This window comes from Tympanuchus pallidicinctus, unplaced genomic scaffold (genome assembly GCF_026119805.1).
Source record: "Tympanuchus pallidicinctus isolate F22 unplaced genomic scaffold, pur_lepc_1.0 scaffold5, whole genome shotgun sequence".
Classification (NCBI taxonomy): domain Eukaryota; kingdom Metazoa; phylum Chordata; class Aves; order Galliformes; family Phasianidae; genus Tympanuchus; species Tympanuchus pallidicinctus.
Window position 1 is genome coordinate 58,614,899 of NW_026294769.1, and position 24,686 is coordinate 58,639,584.

General features: G+C 37.3%; 1 protein-coding gene across 2 annotated transcripts in view; it reads right to left on the reverse strand.

The window, feature by feature from the left end:
• The window catches only part of ANGPT1 (angiopoietin 1), a 163,014-nt gene extending 138,720 nt beyond the window's left edge, over window positions 1-24,294 (reverse strand). The window contains exon 1 of one of the 2 annotated variants that reach the window (XM_052704682.1): window positions 23,585-24,294. In XM_052704682.1, the coding sequence (XP_052560642.1) occupies window positions 23,585-23,881 (297 nt within the window). In that variant the 5' untranslated portion in view covers window positions 23,882-24,294. Of the gene's footprint in view, window positions 1-8,830; window positions 8,900-23,584 lie in introns of those variants that run through there. The other variant, XM_052704683.1, reaches the window with a different exon arrangement.
• Between the last annotated feature and the right edge of the window lie 392 nt (window positions 24,295-24,686).

Sequence of the window (24,686 nt, forward strand, 5' to 3'; positions counted from 1 at the left end):
ACACAGAGCTTCCCTCCTCCAGGAGCTCTCCCTACATCACTGAGTATGGATGGAGAGACTGAGGCTGTGGCTTTTCTCTCAGTTTTGGATTTGGAGAGAGCATCAGAAAAGAATGATGACCAACTTTCTCCTAAATAATAGGTTTCAGTTTCAGTTCATGTTACGAGACTCTAGTGCACTAGGGCAGCAACAGAAACTCGGGACATGAAGTTTTATAAATGCAGCTGCTGCCTGACTGATTGGAAGAGACAAGAATTTAAAACAAACTGGGCAAACTGGGCTAAGCATGACAACGTATAGCAGCAACTTCAAAGAGAAATATTTTCAGAAGCTCCTTAGTCAAGAAATATCAGAAATCTTGAGGATTTTTTTTTCACATAGCGTTCTTAGACCAGATTTTGCACAGTAAAGAAACTGGTATAGTTAATAACCAAGAAGCACCCAAATATTAAGATATGGTAATCACAAGAATGCTTGGAAGCTTGCTTGCTTCCAACCTGAACTCTGGTCTTGTCACTGAGTAAATCTTTACCCACATAAAAATTTGGTAATCAAACAAAAACAAACAGAAACAAACAAGCAAACAAACAAAACAAAAAAACCCCACATCATTCTGCATCTCTATCCAGAGAATATGGAGGTATCCCATTTCTTTAGACAAAATAATAATAACCAAAAGCAGTAAGTATCTGAAACACAAACACTAGCAATCTTGTCAGTTTTTGTTCTGGAAATCTTTGTCATTTTATTTTTTGTCTGTAAATTACACAAAATGCATTCCAATTTTAAAAATCATCAGGCTTCAAAACCATTATGAAAAAACACAAGCTCAACTTGCCAAAAGTGTCTGTTTATTTCCAAATGAACATCTAATTTGTTTTAGCTGAAACCAGTTGCCAAAATCCAGCCAATTTTAGGGGAAATACAATTACGATCATTGCGGAGTTCCAACATAAACACATACTGAACAGACATCTGCATATGCTCTTAAGTGAAAATAACCTTGAGATCATCAAAAATCAAGGATGTGTCTTACTTGCTAGCACAAATCTGGAACAAGAGTTGAAATCAACTCCTGGAGCTGCCACAAGCTTTGTAAGATAATTCAAATGCTCTTCTGCCACACATCAATATTTCCAAGATCAAGACTTCCATAAACTTGCAGACCTTTCACGTTAATATATTAGGCACTGCTCTATAGCTGTTTCTCCTTAATTCTGTGTTGTCCTAAAAGTTGTTAAAAATGTGTTTCATTGAATGCATCTAAATGCACATGCAATGCAAACCTGCTTTCCAAAAAGTATTTGTCACCTCCATTTCCAGGCTCTCATGTAGTCCAACTCAAAGACATAATTTCCATTCTTTCTGTTCTACAAAGAGCAGCTGAATGGATTCACAAGACCTGTGACTGAGAATGTCTTAGACTGCCATCTGCGAATGACCAAACTCCTAAGTCCTCCAAGATTATCAAGCTCTTGGCCCAGTCAGCCTGGACAGGCATGAAACTAGGAGTTTTGAAGCTCATGGGAGCTATAGACTCCAAGCGCCAAGGTTTCTGGATCAGTTTTAACTCTTAGGCATTCCAGTTCCTCTCTACTCTGGGATGCTGGAGAATCCAAGACCTGTGGCACAAAGCCCTCTCATTACAGTGGCTGTTTTTTGAGCCAGGATTGAATTTCCTTTCACAGGTAATTGCAAATAATTCCTAATCAAACTGAAACCTTATATTACAATGTAATAAACTTCTTGAAACTACGTAAACTAAGAGACCCCCTCTCCCCCCCCCCCCCCCCCCCAAAAAAAAAAAAAAAAAAGACAGCTCTATGACCAACACTGGGACATGGCCTCAAATTCATTGCTCTTGTTCAGTGGAATTCAGTGGAAGTTTGTTGCAGAAGCAGAGCTGACAGAATAGCTACAGGGATTCAGAACTTTCTCTTTTGAAGAGGAAAAAACAGTTAGTGATGGAGGTAGTCCAGAGCCTATTGCCAAGCCCAAATGGGACTTGTAGAGGAGTGGAGCAGATCCTCAGGCCACCTCACTGCTGGGCTTGGTGATGGCTCCCACAGGACAGTGCCTGCTTCTCAATTTGATGGAGCATAGCCCAGCCTAGCTCTTCTACACGCCATCTCTATCTCCTGAGCTGGGACACTTAAAATAGAAAATATGAGCTAGTAAAAACAAGAAAGTAATCTATAATGAATGATCAAAGAACACATTTTAAGAAGGAAAATTTTTGATTCTTAAGTTCAAATTAGCACTGGACAAGTATGTGGAAACAAAATCAAATATGTCACTAAGTATGTTGAAACCAAAATCTGGCTTTGATATCTGAGATATTTCTGATCTCCTCATGATCATGAGACTCCTGATAAATAAATAAAATAAAAAATTATGATTTTTTGTATTACTCCTTACTGCTCAGTATCTCAGAATACGGAGCTGGATGTAGCTTTGATTTGACTCCATACAGGAGCTCTTGCTAACAGTGGAGTGGATTGGAGTGTAGTGGAGCAGAATAGAATGGAATGGAATTGGTTCGTTTGGAAAAGACCTATAAAAACCAAGTGCCTCACCACTTCAGGGCTAATCAAAAGTAGAAGTATATTATTAAGGGCACAATCCAGATGTCTCTTGAACATTGACAGGCATGGGACATCCATCGCTTCACTAGGAAGCCTGTTCCAGCATTTGACCATCTTCATAGTGAATATTTTTTTTCTAATGTTCATTCTGACTTTCTCTGGCATAGCTTCATACAATTCCTGTTCTGTCATCAGTTCCAAAGAGCAGAGACTGTCCTCTTCCCCTCCTCAGGAAGATGCAGAGAGCAATGAGGTCACCTCCCGGCCTCCATTTCTCCAGACTGGACAGCATCTGCTCTCAGGACATGTCTTTGTGCCCTTCTACAATTTTTGTTGTCTCCTCTGGATGCTTTCAAGTACTTTAAGTTCCTTTTTATATGGTGGAACCTAGAACAATACTCAAGGTGAGGAAACCAAGGCTAAATGTGACAGAAAGATCACATTTTGACTGGCTGACTATGCTCTAATGCAACCCAAAATGTGATTTGTGTTCTTTAAATGAATTGTACTGATGTGTAAACATTAAGACATGCTTTAGATGGACAAAAGTCTACATTAAAGCACCCACCTGATAGGAAGAAGCGTCTAGGAGAAACAGAGGAGGAAAACATAAACGTTGCTCCTGATAGATGAACAGAAAATTTAAGATTTAAATGAATCTATTAATTTCTCCAAGTCTGATAGATTTAGAATAGCACAAAGTCACAGGGGAAAACTACATCAAGCTTAAATACTTAAAGCTTGTTAAAGCTTATAAATTAAGCTTATTTCTCAATGCCTTCTTTACATCTGCCTTTAATACTCAGATCAGTTATCCTCAGGGCACTTTACACCCTGATCTGGAAATCTTGTATGCTACGCAGAAAACACCCCCAGGTGATTCAGGTAGGAACAGTTAGAGAGCTCCTCGTCCATCTGGACTGTCACAAGTCCATGGGACTGGACAGGCTCCACCCTAGGGTGCTGAGGGAGATGGCTTAGGTGACTGCCAGGTCACTTTCCCCTATCTATCAGCATTCCTTGTTATCTGGAGAGGTCCCAGAGGATTGGAGGAGTTCCGATGTGACTCCCATATAAAAGAAGGGCCGTAAGGAGGATCCATGAAATTATAGGCATCAGTACGGGGAAAATTATGGAGCAAATCATCTTGGGTGATGTTCACAAAGCACATGTGTGGTGTCCAGAGGATCAGGCCCAGCCAGCATGGGTTCATGAAAGGCAAATCGTGCTTGACCAACCTCATCTCCTTCTACGATTGGGTGACCAGACTGGTAGATGAGGAAAGGCTGTTGATGTAGTCTACCTAGACTTCAGCAAAGCCTTTGACACGGTTTCTCACAATATTCTCCTGGGGAAACTGGCTCACCGTGGCCTGGACAGGTTTATCCTTCTTTGGCTAAGAAACTGGCTATAGGGCAGTGCCCAGCAGGTAATAGTTAATGAATTTAAATCCAGCAAGCAACCCGTTACAAGTGCTGTCCCCCAGGGGTCCGTAATGAGACCATCTTGTCTAATATCTTTATTGATGGACCTAGATGAGGGGATTGAGTGCACCCTCAGTAAGTTTGCAGATGACACCAAGTTGGAAGGAAGTGTCAAATTGCCTGAGGGTAGGGAGGCCCTTCAGAGGGATCTAGATAAGCTGGATCACTGGGTTGAGGTGAATGGGATGAGGTTCAACAAGGCCAAGTGCTGGGTCCTGCACTTGGGCCACAATTACCCCATGCAGCGCTATAGGCTTGGGGCAGAGTGGCTGGATGACTGTGAAGAGGAAAGGGACCTGGGGGTGTTGGTTGATGCTCTCTACTCAGCACTGGAGATGCTGCATCTTGAGTATTGTGTTCAGTTTTGGGCCCCTCACTGCAAGAAACACTGAGTCCCTGGAACATGTCCAGAGAAGGGCAACAAAACTGATGAGGGGTCTGGAGCACAAGTCTTACAAGGAGCAGCTGACGGAGCTGGGATTGTTTAGTCTGGGGAAGAGGAGGCTCTGGGGAGACCTCATTGCACTCCATGACTTCCTGCATGGAGGTTGTGATGAGGAGGGGTTTGGCCTCTTCTCCCAGGCAACAGACAGGACCCGAGGAAATGGCCACAAGTTGCACCAGAGGAGATTTAGATTAGACATAAGGAAAAAGTTTTTCTTTATGAGTGGTCAGGCACTGGAATGGCCTCAATCCCTCCCTGGTACAGTGGATATCTGTATGAAAAGTTGGCATCATCAAAAATCTGACTACCTTTAGAAAAAAGGGTGACCTTCATAAGGAGTTTTCTAGCTGCATTAATTAAAGACCTTCTGGGTGTTGCCAAAGTAAAAGCCATGCAGCTGAATATGAATTTCTTGGGAAAGAAATGCAAAATAAATGTAGAAGCAAAATGGAAAACAAGCATGCATAGAAGTTAGTGACAATTTAAAGCAAGAATATGCTTGTGACCATATGTTCAAAATTATTTGTACATTTGCAAAATAAACAATGCCTGTTTTGCTTCTAATTATATTTCATTGAACTCAGAGATGCTAGACTGGTCTACAGCCAACATAAAGGGAAGCAGAAGTAAGGCTGGTGAATATTTCAGTAAATATAATATCAAACAGAGATTATCTCGTGTCACTGAGACAAATCATGAGAAAAATTAATCAAAATAACATCAATATTAGCATTCTCTAAGCTCGATAATGTAACCAATTATATTAAGATATAGATGATCCTAGAAGCTCACAGAAAAGTTTATTTTTCTGTCAGGATTGTTTGAGCTAATTGGTGATAGATCATTTGTCTTTACTTAAAAAGACATTTTTTCTATAATTTTTCAGACATAATTACATCATTACTTCAAATTTTCTTTCTTTCTTCCTACCCAAAAAAAAAAAAAAAAAATTGATGTGCTTTTGACACGACATTTGAGTACTGTCTGTCCTGCTAGTAATTTTTTACATTTTTACCAATTTTTTCTTTGGGTTTATGTATTTTTAATAGTTCATTTCTTTACATGCTTTGTGATAGAGATAACAGAAGCTTGGCCTAACAAGCTGGCTCTTCCAAACTAGAAGATACTAGAAAAAAATGATAAATCAAAACAAAAGTATGCTATTCTAAATATTTATATGAACATAGCTTTCAAAGACCTACAGTAGAAAATGCACAGAAACATAAGAGTCACCTAAAATTGTATGCAGTATATATAAATATGTTAAATTTATAGAAATGCACATACTAGCTTTACAGAAAAACACAATGCTTTCCTTTCTGTGGAAACCATCCAATATGAGTTTAGGCAACATCAGGTTTACTCATAAAATATCAGTTAGATACTCATGTTGTCATAGTTATGTGTTCTGCAGTGAACAACATTGCACCCAAGACCCAAAGCAAAAAATACATATGAATCAACACAAAAAGCACTGAGGAATTTGGCCCAAAACTCTGCCCATAGGAAAATCCTATTGAAACCAATTATTTTCTGCAACCATTATACAACAAGCTAATCTCCGCTATTATTCCACCAGTTCTATTGCAGCTATTCTGCCACAGACTTTGTGCAAAGTAGCCCTTAGACTGAAAATAAAGCTTACTCATCAGTTCAGCTTTTGTTTTCATCTTGTCAGCATTAAAAGCAGAAGCAATTCTATGTGCTGGAAGGGAGCAACTTCCCATCCAAGACTGCAGCAGACCAGTGCATTTTTCTGTCCTTCAACCATACTGCAGGTTTTCAGGACATCCCGGGACATGCAGGTGCATGGCCTACTGCAGAAAAAGCAAATGTATCTCAAAAACAAAGAGAGCAAGAAAATAGCTGAGCATACATATATGCATGAATTAACTTCGCCTTATCACAGATGCATTCACAACTTCCAGATACACACAAACACAAAAACTTCCCTCATTTAAAAGCTGCACAACCATACAGAACTCTGTTGTCTTCACTGAAATAGGAGTCACAAGACTGGTTTTAGATTTTACAGGTCTCATTTTCAACAGAAGTTAATTCTGTAGCTCCTAAGAGATTAGCACTGAAATTTGTGTACCCTGATTGCCAGCCAGCTTTGAAAATGTAATCTATGTACAGATTTCCAGCAGAACTGAGCTTTCAGATATCCTTCTGAAGTCAATGGCAGTGGTTGCTGCCACATTTGGAGGTCAGATTTTATATTTTGGCCTAACTTGATAATTTGCTGAAATATATATATTGAAACTTGAAAATAGTTCTAAACCACAAACAACATAAAATAAAGAGAAAAGAAATTTTAAATACTTCAAAACTACAGCAAAACTGTGTGATTTTCCTGTTGGTGTTAAAACAAAGAGTTTTAAAGTACATTATATATAATGTATATATATAAATAATAATAGGAATACACATTTCATCAAGCATTTGGATAAGTCCTTAGTATGCTTCATGTAAGGCAACACATGCTCTATATTTTACCTGTCATCACATTTAAACCCAGTGGGGAATGGTGGCTGTTGCTAATAAATTATACAGGTCATTGCAAGGAATTTTAAACAACGAAAAAATTAAGATTTTACTTTTCACTTTAAAAGCTTAAGAATTGATTCTTTCTGATGCATTTCCATATCTCCTCTACACCAGTGGAAAGCAATGGACTGTAACATATTAAAATGTTTTCTGTTCAGGAAAGGTTTTCATTTGCTAAGATGAGGAAATTGCTTTCTTCATTTGGCTTCATTTGATTTCATATGGTTTGGCTTTTTCATGGATGATCCACTGGGAATCGAGAATCACTTGCACATCTGATCACCGAATCATAGAATCAATCATAGAATTGATCATAGAATCATAAACTGTATGATCAGGTGTTTTTTTTGAGAAAGAGAAAAATGAGCCTTTCTGGAAATTGAGTAACAAAATAAATTGGTGTGCACGAACACTGGATGGACTATTTTTCATTACAATGAACTGGGTAAATTCATCAGAGCAGATCATAGTAAATGGGGCAAGGACATCTAGAAACCAGTTGTGTAGGATCTCCTACATATAAACACAGCAGTGGCTGTCAACCAATTTTTTTATATTACTGTAATAGATAGGAAGATTGACTCTGTCATACCTGAAATAAGTACAAGATACTAATGTTTAAACAGAAACAGTTTCAGTTTTCAAAAGTGGTGCCCTCTTGTGATTTCACTACTCAAAGCAGCACCCCTGGAAGAATAGACTGTTTTCTGTGCTTTTACAACACAGTTTAAGTTTTGGTGCACTGTATTGCAATGGCACCTCTAGTTTGACACCCTGAAGCACAGGATTTGAAAACATACATATATATATATATGTCAGATCTTTGCTGATTTAAATCCATACCATTCCACTCACCTAGGTTGAGCAATTGAGCAATTTAACAGCAGCTGTGAATGAACCAATCTTTTGCTACCACATTAAATAAATAAATAAATAAATAAATAAATAAATAAATAAATAAAAATAAGAGATGTGTAATTTCAGAGAAAACAACATACTTATGTATCTACATTGGTGAGGTGGAATTTGTCAATTACCATTTAAGCACTGTAGAATCAGGTCTTGATTTTATTGTTGACTAGACTTAGAGCTCCCAAATGACAACAAGTGCCCTTTTTGTACCTTGGATTTTCGACTGGATAATGAAAACAAAATGAATGCCATCATCAAACCGTCTAATTGACAAGAAGGTTTATCCACTGACAACTGTAAAATATATTGAACAGAAAAGGTAAGAGAAGTATGAACATTTGTCATTATTTAAGAAATGAATGCAGACATTAAAGGAAGAATGGAGTTCCTGTGGTCTTTGTGAATATTAAAGAGATCTATAATAGAAGTATGCACTGCACTTATTACATGAACACTACCTCTTTCATAATGTCAGTCATTAAAACAGCAGTGTTTGATATGAAGTCCTGGCTGGACTGAAATTTCTTGAAGTTCTGTCGTACTGCAGCACAGACCCCAGGGTTTGTGCATCCCAGAGCACAGGAGTGGTTGGGAGACCTCATGGTGGATGCAGCTCCTCACTGGGAGCGGAGGGGCAACGCTGAGCTCTGCTCTTTGTGACAGCAATGGTACCTGAGGGAACAAGCGAATTCTATCCTCGTGGCTTTTCTCATTTTTTTACATTTTATCTGGTCACCTTTACTGTAAGATCTTACGCCAGCAAGTGGCAACATAGAAAAAACAAAGGTAAAATGCACTGACATGCAGTAATAATAGACATCATCATCAGAAGATGCCAGAAGGATGACACTCACTCCTATCGGTTGGGAGATGCGGGCTTCACTAAGTTCAGAAAAAAAGGACCCGTGTTTTCAGATCATCTCTGCAACAGACAGACAGGCATTTCTAGTATATCCGTAAACAAATCAGAGGAATATTATCATGTGTTCAGCATGGACTTGTCATCTATTTGTTTATGTCACCTCATAATTATTATAGGAACTTTCTCTTACGCAGTTTCATGATGCTTTTGTAGTGGTTTGTTCTTCCTTTTTTTTTCCTTTAGCATGAGCTAAATTAGACAACTAAAAAAATAAATTAAAAAATTAAATCTAAAACCAGGACAGTTACAAACAGTTCCCTTTGAACTCAGATGTCTCTAGTTCAGTGGGAACAGTTTGCACAATCTTTTCTATATCAACAACATTCCACATGCATATTCTCTCTATCTTCTTCAGGAAGGAAAAAAATGGAACTGCAGAAGAAACTGTTCCCAGATAAACAGGATGACACCAATACAGTGCATCTCTTTTCTAACATCTTAGCTGTGCTTGGACATAAATATTGTATCTAGGCTTCTCCTTCACATCCCAAGATAATACTGGATTCTACTTTCCTTCAAATCCCTGTTAAAGCAGTCACTTTGTAGCACTCTGCTGATACTCTCTTTATCAGCAAGGAAATGTTTTCTAGTGCATTTCTTTCAGTTTCTGAAAAGCTCATTTTTTGAAAGTAAAAGGAAAATAGTGTTATAAATATGTATTTAAATAGAAAAAAACCAAATCAGCTGACGTTATTTAGTCAAGAATTATAACTTTTAGGATGACACACACAAAAATTTGATTTGGAAGTGCTGCCCTGTCACACACTTCCATTTATCTGAGGTCCCAAGCTCTGAGCTTCTCCACTGCATCTGCCACGGAGAAATTCTGTCACAGAAATGTCTCAAACAAATGCCCAGTGAATCTCTACAAAACCCCAACAAAAAGGATTTTAAGGATTTTTCGGCTTTAAAACACTTTTATGAAAAAAAAAAAAAAAAAAACCAAAACATTTCCTGTCTGGCTTCAAGAAAAAAACAAATGAACAAACAAAAAAACTGAAGTCCTCTTGGGCTCTTAAAAATACAAGTGAAATAGAAACCAAAACTAGGTTAAACTAAAATAATCTACCAGGGCTCTTTGAGAACTTAATTATCAACTGATATTTCAGTTATTTTTTGGTGCTTGAGAGGAATGGAAAAAGGAATGTTGAAAAAACCTGACTAGCAAAGTCGCAGTGGTGTTCTTTTTGGTATGAACAAAAAAGGAAATACTGGAAATCTCTTTATAATATTATTCTCATGAGACATGCATCGTACTTTCAGGACTGAGGAATGCTGGGAGAAGCCTGTGCATACAATGAAAGCTGCACACAAAATCCTGCTCTCAAATGAACAACAACAACAAAAAAAGTTTTGAGGTTTATCTGCTTCTCATAGACTGGGCATGAGCCTCCTTTAACTGCAGCAGATAGATACTGGCATTGATTCACTGATGCTGTTGACACAATTTCTGATCTACACTGTGGTTCCAAGACTTTCTGAAAGTGTTCTTTTTGTACTATAAAATGATACTGCATGTGGCATTAGCTGGTATCTTTCTAGGCATGTGAAGGGAAGAAATGGCTGGGGATAGAGACCACACTATCATCTCAGTACTTGATGTGGTACCCCACAAATTTATGCTGACACAATGCAGGAATTGTAGAGCATATTGTGAGGAAGCACACCATCTGTTTTCTGCCTCTGCTCTTCTATAAATAACAGACTTCAGTCTCCGTGGTTGCCAGGCTAGCATTTTGCAACACACCCCTCCAGCCCTTTAAAATTCCTCCTGACCCTCTGGGAATTTCCTGTTCTGCCAAGGAGGTTTGTCCAGACAGAACTGAAGTTCAGTCTCTTACCGTTCAGAAATCCCCTTACAATAAGCAGAGAAGTGTGAAGGACTTGTCCATAGGGACAAGTAGTGAACCTGGCATTTCTGCCACCCCTGGAAGCACCGTAGGAATGAAGGGGTAAGGGGTCACCTTCATCCCAGTGTGTCCAAGATTGGGAAATTCCCTTTCCTGGACTGGAATCAAGCTCAGATTTTTACCACTGGTTCATTCTGAGCAGCATCAGGCCAAGAAGCACAGTAACTCATTAACATCACACTCTGGGTGAGAGTCAAGAGACCATTTTTTCCAGTTTCTAGTTCTCTCGAGGCTACTTAATGATAATGGCTTGATTTTGTGAAATGTGTTGAAAGCCTCCTCTGGGTTTATATTCCCATGGGATATTATTGTTTTTTCTAGTCATACTTTTTGGCAAAGGGCTAATGGTGGCAACACCTGGAAAACATGTGATAGCAATACCAGACAAAGTCTGATAGAAACAAAAACAAATTTAATATCCACTCTGTTAGAAAAATCACCAAGCAATTCTGACTTAGGATGTGGCTCTGTCTCACAATATAAAGCTTGCATTGCATTACGAGTAATATTCTAAAAATAATACTGCAACTTGCTTATAGCCTTTCAGAATGACTTTACTATGGAACTGACACAGCATTCAAAACCACACTGACATAACTAACACTGAGGGCAGTCAGCTTGAAAATTAAGAATACAAATGGAAAGTTTATCCTGAAACGCATTTCCAGTGTTCCATTGTGGTGAATTATAGCCCAGAAAAAAGGACCATGTAAATTCTAATGTCAATGGACCAAACATTTTTTATTGTAATTTCACAAGAGCTCCATGATCTTGGCAGGGAAATAATAAATGAAAATACTGAAATAGTCTTTAAAAAAGCATGAAAAAGGAAAAGATGTCACATTATGGTTCATATTTTACACGTGAAATATCCATGTCATATCTTCATGCCCATAACAGCGTGACAATTTCAGTCTTGCTCAATTCTGCTTCTAGGAAATACCCCATGGGGTCAGTGGCCAAATTACTAAATGTTTCCAAGATGTGTAGGAGTGCAAAGTTGTTTTGTTTGTTTTTTTTTAAAATCTTGGATCAAGAAGCATTCTTGTTATTGTTGCTAGGGTTCATAGCGTAGAGAACACTGGGAGGCAGTATGGTAGAAGGTTAAAAAATGGTGGATCTTTGGCTTGCTGCTTTAGTATTAAGGGGGAAATATAATCAAGCATCCTTTCTTCATGGACCCATATTCCAGACAAATCTTTTCATTTCTGTCTGTGTTTAATTTTATAACTCTTTAGTACTGATCCATTCATTCATTGTACTCCAAAAGACAATATGTAAGTATATTGTTTAAGCACTCAAATACATTATTTATTAATTCCCTATATAACTGACGAGTTACTCTAAAAACATTTTTGAGACATATTGGTGCAGACATATTGTGGCATGTGCCATCATGGCTACCTTTCACCAGCAAAAAGAGCACCTAAAGTCATAGAGTCCCCCAAGTAAACCATGTTGTGAACTGTAATTCTCCCTTTTTTGATGCATTGGATTATTGTGTTACTGTTTTTTATAGGAAAGCTACTCCAGAAGTTTCTAGAATTTCTGTCCTCATCTATTTAAATACATCAAATACTAGTGTACAGTTTAGAGTAACAGAGCAACTCGCACTTAATTCCACTTCCTGTTGAAATCCAGAGTTACTAAACATACCTAAATGCTTGTGATAACACCCTCCAACAGTGAAATGAAAGCTTTATTTAATTTGAGTAAAACTTCCCATGTGCTCGTTGTTTCTTGGAAAATTGCAATTAACTCAAAATAGGACTCTTGGTGCTTTCAGGATCAAATCCTTAGATCTTGCCAAAACATACACTTGACAAGTTTGGGCAAATTACTTTCTAGTATTTCTGGCATACAGCTCATATTCTGCCAGGTGCTTGTTTGATGTTAGTACATCTTTTCTTCACTTAATGGTCAAATAAATGCAACAATTCCGAACACTACCTCTGAGGCTCTCATTGACAGTAGTGAGAGTGTTCCCATAGGAGAGTAACATACTAGTGACCATACACACTACCACAAATGGCATTCTGGTTCTATTCAGCTGCAAGCTGGGGGTAGTCTGCATTTCAGATACTTCAATAACCAGCAAAACTCGGAGACTTCAATTTCCTCTTTAAAACTTGATATTGAACATCTCCCTTGTCTCTTCTTCCTTTTTCTTCTTATGTTTAGAAAGACATGTCTTCTGTATTTACAAAAAAAAAAAAAAAAGAAAGAAAAAGAAAAGAAAAAACTGTTTTAAGATGCTCCTCAGCTATGATGATTTAGTTCTCAAGTCAACTGTATTACTTCTGAAATTAGTATTATGATAATTATAGAGCCAAACAGCCAGTAAATAACTGGCAGCTTCATTCCTTCAGGGTACTTCATAGAATATGCTGTACACCAGAGTAATTTTCTGAGCCTTTTCTATCACAGGAAAAGTTATCTTATACTGTGTGCTTTGGTGACATGTTGTTACCTTGAGCAGAACAACAATTTATGGATTACAACAGCAACCTTCACCTTTTCTATCAGTCTACTAAAGAATCCCTCTATCAACCTCAAATATGCTGGCTTCTTGTTCTGAAGTGCCATCTCAAATTTAGCTCTCACAATCTTTTGGAGAGTTAACTCTTGCCATCTTTCTGTCACTGATACCTGATAATTCAGGTCCTTTACACTTTCCCTGAGATGACCCTTTCCATGAGGTAATAGACCATAGTTATAAGTTTATCTTCAATTCTTTGGGAGCTACCTGGGCTGTAAATATCAAAGTCATAAAAAAGCAATTGAAAAAGCTTTATATATTCATATTTATTGTATAGCTTACCTGAGCCACAAACACATCTCTAACACTGTGCATGGTTTAACCGGGCATTACCTTTTGTCTTTAGAGCAGAGTACACTTGTGTGAAATGAGGTGCAAGTATTTTGCCAGGGAGGTGAGATGCAGAGGCTCAGCTAACAAGCTGGTTTCAGGGAATACAGCAGAGGGTGAAACAATGCCAGCTTTCTCAGCAAGACTTGATTTGTGAGGATCTAAACAGGTAAAAATAATTCTTAAGCAACTGACATGAAGCCAGGAGCCAACACAGTTGAGTTACACCGGACATGTAGAACGTCAGAGGAATACACATGTAGTGAATCAGCTGGAATTCTTGTAAAATCCAAAGGATCGGACTGGATCATTCAAGAAAAATGCAAAGAGAAACAACCTTAATCATCACCTCTCTAGTTAACGGGCTAAAGTGATAACGAATTTTGCAGTCCGTATGTCCTTCTTACAAAAATGGTAACATAAAAAAACTTTCTTGCAGAGCATTGATGGCCTTTCCCATTAACACGATAGAAGTGACGCAGGAAAGATAGATGGCCCTCAGCCATTTATCTCTACTATGGTAAGTCCTGCTGTAGGGAACCTGTTTTGGCAGGGGGGTTGGACTCGATGATCTCTGGAGGTCCCTTCCAACCCCTACAATTCTGTGATTCTGTGATTCTGTGAAGTCACACACAGAGTGAAGTATGAAGTCTTAGCCAAGAAAAAAAGGGGAATAGTTCATTCGGGAAGAAATTAAGTCATTTCTTTGAGCAATTTTCCCTTTAAGCAGATCCTCAGAATTCCAGGCACAGCACCAAACACATCATGGTTTGGGGGCTACCCATCACTTTGTTAACTTGCTGATGTGGCCTAGAAGGCCACAGGAATTTCCTGATGAATTAAGACCGTAGAGGGTAAATATTTAACTATGACGCCCATAAATATACTTAGTACTTAATGGCAGTGAATCAAAATACTCACTTGGGCTACTTTTATCTACATATGAATGCCTAAATTTCAAAGACTATATCATTCTTCATTCAGTTCTTTGGTGACCTCAGAGAATCACATGTTTTATAAAGTGTTTCTGAAAGGTTTCGGAAATATCAAACCATTCCCAGAGAGATTTTTCATAGAAAATATTAGTTTTATGAAGTGAGATGGTTATCTGAAGGTCCTTGCCTACCTTCAAAAGTCTTATGGCTTAGAATGGAAAATTGAAAGGATTGTGAAGGACCATATTATTATGTTCCTTGTTATTTACATTTACGTATTGGGATTATGAGAAAATTTTTTAAAAGAAGGATCTAAACTATCTTCTGAAAAGATTTTTGCATGAAAACTGAAACTCCCAGAAGACAGTTATCACTACAACTATTTGAATCTGAATCTAAGACAGTGAGAATTAGCATTTTAAGTACAGCCATAGGTGGTTTAAACCAAGAAAAAATATTGTTCGATACAGTGCTCAGAAAAAAAAGATCAAAATTTAACAATATTATTTTTCCCTAGATCTGCATTGTTCAAAACTACATTGTTCAAAACTTTAATTGTAGATGAGATTAAAAAAAAAAAAAGTTTTATAAACATTTGCTGGCAACTTCAAAACATTCATAAATAATATGATGTAAAGGACATACAAGTCTTCATCATCTTAAAGGTAAATGTAAAATCTTCTTGCAGATTATATTACTACTTCTGCTTTCATTTTTATGCATATTTAAAATGTGTTTAGAGAATTTGAAATATGTTAAATGTCTAATATTAAACTACACATTGAATTCGGAGTATTTTCACTCACAGTCAGGGAGGAAAATCATCATATTGAAGGCCAGAAAGTCTTTGAGAATGGCTGATATTTTATTGTAGCATTTGAAATTGTGGGAAGGTGCATCCAAATGACAAGAGTGGTTTTGTCTGTAAACTCTCTGGGAAAAGAAAAATAAAAGCCTGACCTCCTAAATAATGTGAACCTGAAGACAGAAGTTTTATAACACAAATAGTATCTTTTAAGTAAATCTTGCATAGAGAGCCTTTGAGGGAACTTTGGTTTTGAAAGGGGGCAGAATCAGTCTATAAATGGCATTATATGCCTGTCACAGAGATAGCTTTTGAGTTCCAAATTGATTAGTACCAATCTGATCATTTATGCTGCAGTGTGAAAGAAGCTGTGCTGTCGAAAAGAGGAAAATTGCCTTCTAAGGTACTCTGCTTATTCTCTTTGCAGTGTTCTCCCACAGCAATCCAGCCTTGCCTTAATTTCCTGGCAGAGTAATGCAGAGTTGATCCTATCTCTAGGGAAATCTCTCAAGCTTGTTTGCCTCTTTGGTCCAGAGCGAGAAGAAAGAATGCCAGAACACAGATCCTTGGGCAGGAGAGAGTCTAAGTGGAGGCTAGTCTGCTAAGTGGAACAAGTGGATTTTGGTTGTCCCCTTGCAGCCTGGTGCATGATTTGCAACAAGACAACCAGATAAAATAAGCCAGATGGCAGGAATTTACTCTGATAAATAAGAATTCCCAGAAGATGTGAGGAAAAATTAGAACTGTATGGTTATGCCAAGTCCTATTAAAGAAGCAGATGCCATGCAAACATTCTGATCAGCTTTATTCTGTAAAGACACAAAGCACAACCAGGTTTGCCTTGCATATATGGACAGAAGCATATATGGACAGAAGCATATATGGGATATAAGGATCCAATATTTTTTTCCAGAGTATACAGAAATTGTTGTAATTATATGGAAAGCACAAGTGTGAACACGTACATAATCTATGGGCAGCACAGTGTGAGGACTTGTTCACACAGAATTATTGCACGAATAATATGCAGGGATACCTCTTGCTATCAACTCTCCTAGGTAGATTTTTTTTTGAGACTACAGGTCAGTTTCAGGAGATATCCAAAGCAGGAATTTAGCAATTTCCTAAATTTTAAGTGATCCCTACCAAATACAAACTAACCTTTTACTCTTTGAAAAACAAAGACATTGTAGCTATGGAGAATGTTTTGAAACAAAACTTCCAACATCAGATAAGTATGTATAAAATGCAGAAAGGGATTTAAGTCAGAACACTAGAAAAGGATTTTTGTGCACCTTAGTACCAGTCACTCCAAAATCTAAATGCATGCATATGTGTATGTGCATGTGTGTATGTGTGCATCCATTCAGGCACTGGCGAGAGGAGTCCAAGGCAAAGGACTTCTGTGGTCTTCTACAGAATTTTCAATCAGCCACATTTTACTTCCAGAATTTCATCACAGATTTTCCATGTACAAGTAATAGCATCTGCATTTTCATCTTATTCCTTTCTCTTTTAAGAATGGAATTCGTAGCAGATAATATGAATGACCATGTGCTACCACATAGTGTACATTTAAAATACCTTATTAAAGACATATATAATCCACTATCGACTAGCATAGTTCTCAACTTATAACACTTTACTTACTGGCTGTGGGTTTTTTTTGTTTTATTTTTCCTACTGCTAGAAGCATCCAAAGAAGCGTAAGAAACTTACTTCAGTCATGAAGCTACAATGTATACTAGAACACTAATTTTCTACATGACTTCCTCAGAGAGATTATAAAATTATCTTGACTTATTTTTGTCTTTTTTTTTTTTCCACTCCCAAATGCAAACCATTTTTAAAAATGCATGGAAATTTAACTCGGGCGTTTTTCCCACTGACCACATATCTGCCGTGTTTTCAGTGTCTATTTATTTGTCTATACTTTTTAAAGGGTTAAATAAACTGCTGCAAAGTTTTGAATAGGCTTCTTATGCCAGTGTGTGAGTGACTTACACTGATTTAGATTAACCTGATTCCTAACTAAGGTTATGAAAAGCCAAGTTTGATCTTTGTGCATCAACATGAACGAAAATGCAATGCAGACGCGCAATAATTTATGGCATTTCTAAGTTACTCTTCCAACTGAATATTCAACACTCTGGTGTTTCATAACACCATCTAAAATATGCACATGTGGTTACACAAGAATAACCTTGTGTTTAAGTACTGCTCGTTTTGTAAGAAAAAGAACTCTTCTTATGAAATATGATACTATTTCAATGTCCTTTTCCTGATCAAACTTCAACTTTCTAACAAGAGAGGAAATCCTCATGCTACTGGGAAGACCTCTACAGACAGCAGCTGTTTATTCAAAACACTTGAGCTGCTGGTGCTGAAAATAAGGTTAACAACACAGCGACAATCATGATAGTTTTAGAAGGTCCTCATTTACTTGCTCTTTGTTTGCAGCTCAAGGCAAATGCAGAGAAAACTGGACTGAGCTGCAAAGTAAGTTGAGATTAATTCTAACAGGTTGCTAAATATCTTCGTCTTTCAGGATATGCTTGCAATAAATCATATAAGAGAGACCAGATTTGATAATAAATTTATTCAAAATTTCTGGTAGCAATAGGTCTGAAAAACTGTCTATTCCTCACCGGTCTTCAAGATCTGTTCAGGACTGAACTACAATCCTATTCACCTTAGATGAGCACTGGATGGAGCTGCAGCTGCTGGAGAGGATTTAAGAACACTGTAACAATAAGTGTGAATCCCACAATTAGCAGAACATATCTTACCTATAATCCATTTATTCAACTGCAATCTGAAAAATACACTTAACAATACATTCATATTCACTGCATTTGTCTACTTAAAAAAAAAAAAAAAAAAAAAAAAAAAAAAAATTAGTTCCACACTTTAAAACAAATATCCTTTCAAAGGATTTCTGATCTCACATCACTTTCTCTAAACATTGACAGGATTATTATCATTTACAAACTGCTAATACCACAAAATGTCTTCTATAAGCAAGACTCCAAAAGCAACACAAAAAATATATTAAGCCTCCCAGCAGCCTTGTGAAATTTAGTAGTAGTACTATATCTGCCTTAGAAAAGTGAAACAGGAATACATAAAGTTTATGATTTCCTTGCAGGCACAAGGGAAGTCTATGCTACAGCCATGAACAGAAAGCAAAGCTTAAATCCATCCCACTTAGCTGAGGCATTTAAATCAAGAAGTGAGCTGCTCAAGATTTCCCCAGTCCATGAAGAGAAGTAGGGACTACCATAGGATGGCTAAGATGGCTGGCTCTTCCTCTGGGTTTGCTACTGTCTCCTGACTCCAAGTGGAGAGATTCCCCATAGCAAAGAAAAACCTATTTTTTTCCTCTCTGGGCTTTTGCAAGAAGTTAGACTAAAATATCCAGCTCTACACTTTTCCCATATGGAGGAAAAAGTTTTTTTTCCAAGGCACCCAACACTCCAAAGTAGAGACAGCTTCCAAACCACAAAAGGGAATGGGAAAGATGAGTTCTCAGCTCCCTCAGACTGACAAGCCATTTATATCGGCTTCATCTAGAAAAGGCCTCAGTGCTCAAAATGAGATATCCCATAGGGCATGTTGGTTGGACAGTTCTTATGACTAATGAATGTAATATTTTATTGTTACCAGAATGTTCCTGATTACAACAGTCATCACTGAAAATAAATATAGTCAGATTCTACTGCACTTTATGATAAAACCTTCTGTCCAAGCACGGGAATTATTGTTTTAAATCATTTGTTACAAATGTGGCAACAAGTGAGACTGGCCTTCATTCTATTCTGCCTCTTAAAAAAATTGTTGTTGAATATACTACTCCCCAGTAGCATAAAGTTTTCAGGCATTTTCATGTGTGAAGCTTTTCCTTCTTCTCAAAATGTCCCCAGGTCCTCAGCAGTTTGATAAATAAAGCTTTTGAAATGCAGGCATATCACTGATCAAGATATTTTTTTGGAGATGAGTAATTTTTTTTTTAGAAGCAGTTATGAATTTTCTTAGAGCCTGTTATTTTCAACGAACAAATTCTTATTTCATAAGGCTAGTTTTTACATATATTTATTCACTGAGTAGTACATGTTATGTAAGTAAATTCACTAATTTGTTTCATGTAATAGTTCAACTAGGTAATATTGGTTTATATTGGATATGTGAAAATATACTGCTTTTTATGACCTCTCATATATTTATAGTTTATTTTTATATATTATGGCAGTCTTTTAGATCATGGCCAGTTCGGGGCCAGCTCTGTCTCAATTTTTCCTAGCTTCACAGAAAAAGTGAACTGTAAGCAATCTTCCCAACTCCCAAAAACCAAATAAAACCCAAGGCAAATCCAGCTACTCCACGCACATGAACTCTCTATTATTATTTCACTGCAGTGCTAGGCCCTACTAGCAGGGAGATGGATTTCCGATGGAGCTACAGCACACAGTGAGTGTACATCAGTCTTTCCAGAAGTTTCTTCCATATAGTGACTGGTACTCCTCAAATTCTAATTGCCTTGTAGATGTTTAAAATCCAAGTGAGCACTTGCATTGCTATATAAGCAAAATACAGCGGTCAACAGAGAGCACAGATGATGCTGCAAAACAAATAATTTCTAAAAAATACATTAAGAATAAACAAGTAGACAGTGAAAGAGATGCAGACACTTCAGAAAAAAATTGCTCATAATTTCTTACAGCACAAACACTTTGAAAGATAAGGGAAGAAAACTGAATCTTTTCTATTCGGACTGTGTTGTAGTGCCAGCAACTTTTGCAGAGAAAATAATTAAAAAAGAAATCTGAATTTGTATACTAGTGAACCAGATTTATTGCAGCCTACATTCAACTCAAGCTCCTGTGTCTGTGTTAGCTCCATGTAGTATACAATTATGAAGCATTCATTTTAAAAAAATTATGGTATTTGTTTAGATAAGGATCAGAAAAAAGAACGAGTGGATCACGTAAAACTCACTTACTATGGTAATAGAAATTATTACCATTGTGTTGACTGAGTATATGAAACACTCATCTGTATAGCCTGGACTGGATCTATTGATACCATAATTTCACCAAGCTAAGAGAAAGTTCCCAAGCAACACATGATGATAATAACTCATATAACTCCTCTTTGGCAATGGTTGGACTTTGCAGCTAAATACCAAACAGTATCAAGTGTGCCAGTCAGTTACTGCAAGAAAAAAATTGTGATGAACTGTTTGTTTTGAACTATTAGTATAAACATATTGCAGAAATGAAACTCAAGCTTAAACAATGGGGAAAGTTATCCAGTATTAAAATAAACAGTTCTAGGAAGACCTCTAAAAATATTTACCAAATCATCTTCTTTTAAGAAGTTTCGGTACAGAGCGTTTTGCTGCGTCCCCAGTTTGCCAGCCAATCCCACTTGTACTGATTGCAGATATGCAAATGGTAATGGACAAGGCTGGGGCTTAATTGTCTGTAATCAGCTTCCCAAGAAAGCACATTTTTATCTAGAATGAAGCTAGGAGGTCATCAAAAATGCACTTCTGGGTTCAAAGGTATAGGAATCTATTTAAATCAACAAGAACAACAAAAAATTCTAGTTTCTAGAAACCTGCTAGCATAAATATTATGGAATAATTAAAAAAAATACTACTTTAATTATTAAACAAATCTTGCTTTCACAAACTATTTTAATAAATTCTCTTTCAATATTGCAGGCTAGCATTTGTGCTAAGAAAATAATACATTCTGCAAAACATAGCTTTGGTACAATTTTATTCACAGTTCTATATATTACATAGTGTAATAAATATGTTTCCTTTACGTATGTCAGAGTATATCTCAAATTCTGAAATACAAACATTCTTTCTTACAGTAACTATTCAATTACAGTTGCAGACCTATCTATAACTATTAATTAATCTTTATTTTATTCACAGCAGGTGCACTGTAAAATGCTACTAGTGTAGAGCTAGCTATCTCTGATATTAAAAGTCAAGGAAGGGAAACAAATGCAGAGTATAAAATTGAGATACACGATATCTACATAATGAATTAATTTACACTTCAGCATTATGCTTCCTTTGAAAGGAAGTGAGTTATGGCTGAGATGCTTTGTAATGGCAAGAGCAACAAAGGAAATGCAGTATTCAGAGGTGCTATAATGGAGCTGCATCAGACTCATTTGTTCTGAGTGAGCCACACTCCATCACACAGAGAAACAGGTCCTTTCATTGCAGAGCAAGCTGACACATGGGGTACGTGCACAAGGCTGGCTTCATGTAACGCCCTGGAAGCAGAGGATGGGGGTTGGGAGTAACCGGGGGCTGGCTCTGCCCACTGTCAGTTTTTCAATCACTGCAGAAGAAAAGAGTCCTCAATACAAAACCCTTTCACTGGGCTTCCTACCTGCCTACCTCAATCACTTCCTTCCAAAGTGTGAGAGCACTAACCCTAACTCAGACTTTCGCACTCCAGAGACTCATTTTTCTTCCTGTTCAGTTCACAGTGAAATAGTGATCTTAGTTCAGTCTCTAGTGGACAAACACAGAATAAGTGAACTCTCATAAGCATGATTCAGCAGGCAATTTGCTCAAGTAAAATCATGTGTGCATAAACACAGATACAAATTTTCCTCTCAGTTCTTGCCTCAGCCTCCCAAGGTACAGCAAAATAATTTCTTAAGAAATACTTTCCTCTACAAAAGACGCCCCCTCATTTCCAACCCTATATTCCCCAAAGCAGACCAAGTTATTAAAAACTGAAGAAAGTCATTCTAAAAAGAAAAGCTTGGTTACATTTTGTTTTATAGTCACATGTTCACTGGATAGATTTGTTTCTCTCTTTCTGGAGCCAGATATGGAAGAAGTACAATTTATCAAGAGATCAGAAAATTCTTTCTAAGGATTTTATTAGACATAGGGGGATGGGAGGGTAGTTTATGTTTTTTAACATATTTCTGTTTTTTATGCTGTTTGGACAAACCAAAACTTGTAATTGAGATAATTATCAATACATATATTAATGGGAAACTTTAGCTTACCTAGCAGAGTCCTCACCAGATTTTCACTGATTGTCATTCTTATATAAATCTATGTTACAGCTATATCAAGTATCCATTAAAGGAATGTATACAGAAGTATACATATGCCATTTTGCATAACTAATTGCATCACCAATTGCTCAACATTCTCAGTTTTGACAAGTCAAAATGTCAGAGTAAGAATGGGAACCTTACAAGTAACAAGATACAAAGGCTGTTTCATTATTTATTTATTTTTGCTTGTCAGCTCTCACGAGGTATTTTCATTACCAAAACATGGACAAGTTACTGTAGTGTATGTAATTGTGGTGCAGTGAGTAATCCTGTTAAGGTGAATGAGGGCTGTTCACATGGGTATTTATTTACACATTAAAGTATTTTCTGGACCACACTTCAGCTTATACACTGAATACTGAAAAGTTTAGTGGAAGTTCAGATCTCTGGTGCGACTTCTTTAAAAGCATTACTTCTTCAAAGTTACTACAACACCTTTCAGCTCATTTTTCCCTTTCCATGAAAGAACAAACACAAATTAAAACAGCTGTAATCTATGCAAATGAAAAGTTTTACTGTCATGATTTAGATGTGTGAATGCCTAAGTGCTTTTTTCTTTCTTTCTAGCAATTAACTGGGTGGAATAGTATTACAGGATCTATTTCTGAAGAAGCAGTGATATTCTTAACACAGTGCCTATAAGTGCTGATTATTTCGAACGTCCCCTTTTGCTGTCAGAGTAGCAGGTATCCTGCATGACATCTACTCTGACTCTGTGAACCATAAGTAGAGATTACAGGGCTACTTAGTAAGCTCTGTCTTTAGAACCTCTGGTGATTCTTGTGTACACTAGTTCACAAAACACCCATGGTCTCTCAAGATAAAGCGTTAAGAAACTGCGTCTTTCAGCGGTGTGAAAAAAATTCTGTTCACAAAAACAATGCCCCTAAAAGAGTGCACTCTGCCTGTGAGATTTCCCCCCTATGCATAAATGAGATAAAACCTCAGTTCTCAAAAGAACCCGTGAAAACTATGAACTACACAAGCACAATTAAAAAAAAAAAAACAACAGCCATCAACAACAAACGCTCACTGAGTGAGAAGTGAAAAAGGAAACACTTACTTTTTGCAGCCACTGCGTGTAGTTTTCCATCACATGTTCCAGATGCTGCAGTTTCTGGAAAGAGAAATCCTGTTCCACGTGAGGAGCATCTCTCTGAAGAGCGTTACTGTTGTACTGGTCTGTCGTGCTTTCACGACAGTTCCCATCCTGTTCTGGCAGAATGAAAGTATAGGTGCACTGCCCGTGCTGAATCCGGTTAAATCTTCTTCCACTGGCTTCCGGACCCCGGCGCTGAGTGGTACAGCCTATATGAGCAAGGAGTGCTGCCAGAAAAGCAAAGGAAAGGAAAACTGACATGTTACTATTACTTTCCTTTCCCACTCTTAGAAAAACTTCTTCCTCTTTCTTTAGTTTTTTTCTTAATTTCTTTTAAAGTTTCTAGGAAAAAAAAAAAAAAAGGACTGGAAAAGCACAGTTTGATAATAAAGCTTGGATAAATTGTTATTTTCTTTTAAATTTAACTATGAGAATAACTTCCTTAGTTAAAATTGGGAATATTTATTGCATAGTAGTTAAGATTTATTGTTTCCTCTCTGTTACAGTCCAGCATGTAGCCTGCTTTAGTCAGCTGCATATGCATATCCCAGTCTCTTTCCCCTACACTATCTGCAGCAGAACTGCTATTTTCTCTCAGACTTCAGTGAGTTTTATTAAGGTTGCACATTCAAGCCAAGCTGGAAGCAAGCAGCCTTTCACAAGATGACTTGACAGGAATGTGTGTATGAGTGCGCCCCTATGCTAAGGATGGCTGATGGCTCATACAGAGGGATCATCTTACAAACTGGCTGGATGCATGACCTCAATCGTGCGTGGCTTTCCAGCCCCTGTTGCACACAATTGCTGAGGGCTTTTGACGAATTTACGTAAGTTTAATAAGTGAGGCAGTCCACCTTAATACACTTCTTATGTTCACACTGACCTATTAAAATGTAGATAAAGTGTAGAAGTTTGTTGTAATCCCTCTGTAAATATACAAAGCACTGAAATTAAAAATACTTTCAGTTCTGCGCTGCTCAGTATCTATTAAAGAATTCTTAGCCAGGAGAATGACATTTATGGGAAAAAAAGTTACATTTAACTCTCACATACTTTTGCTACTTTT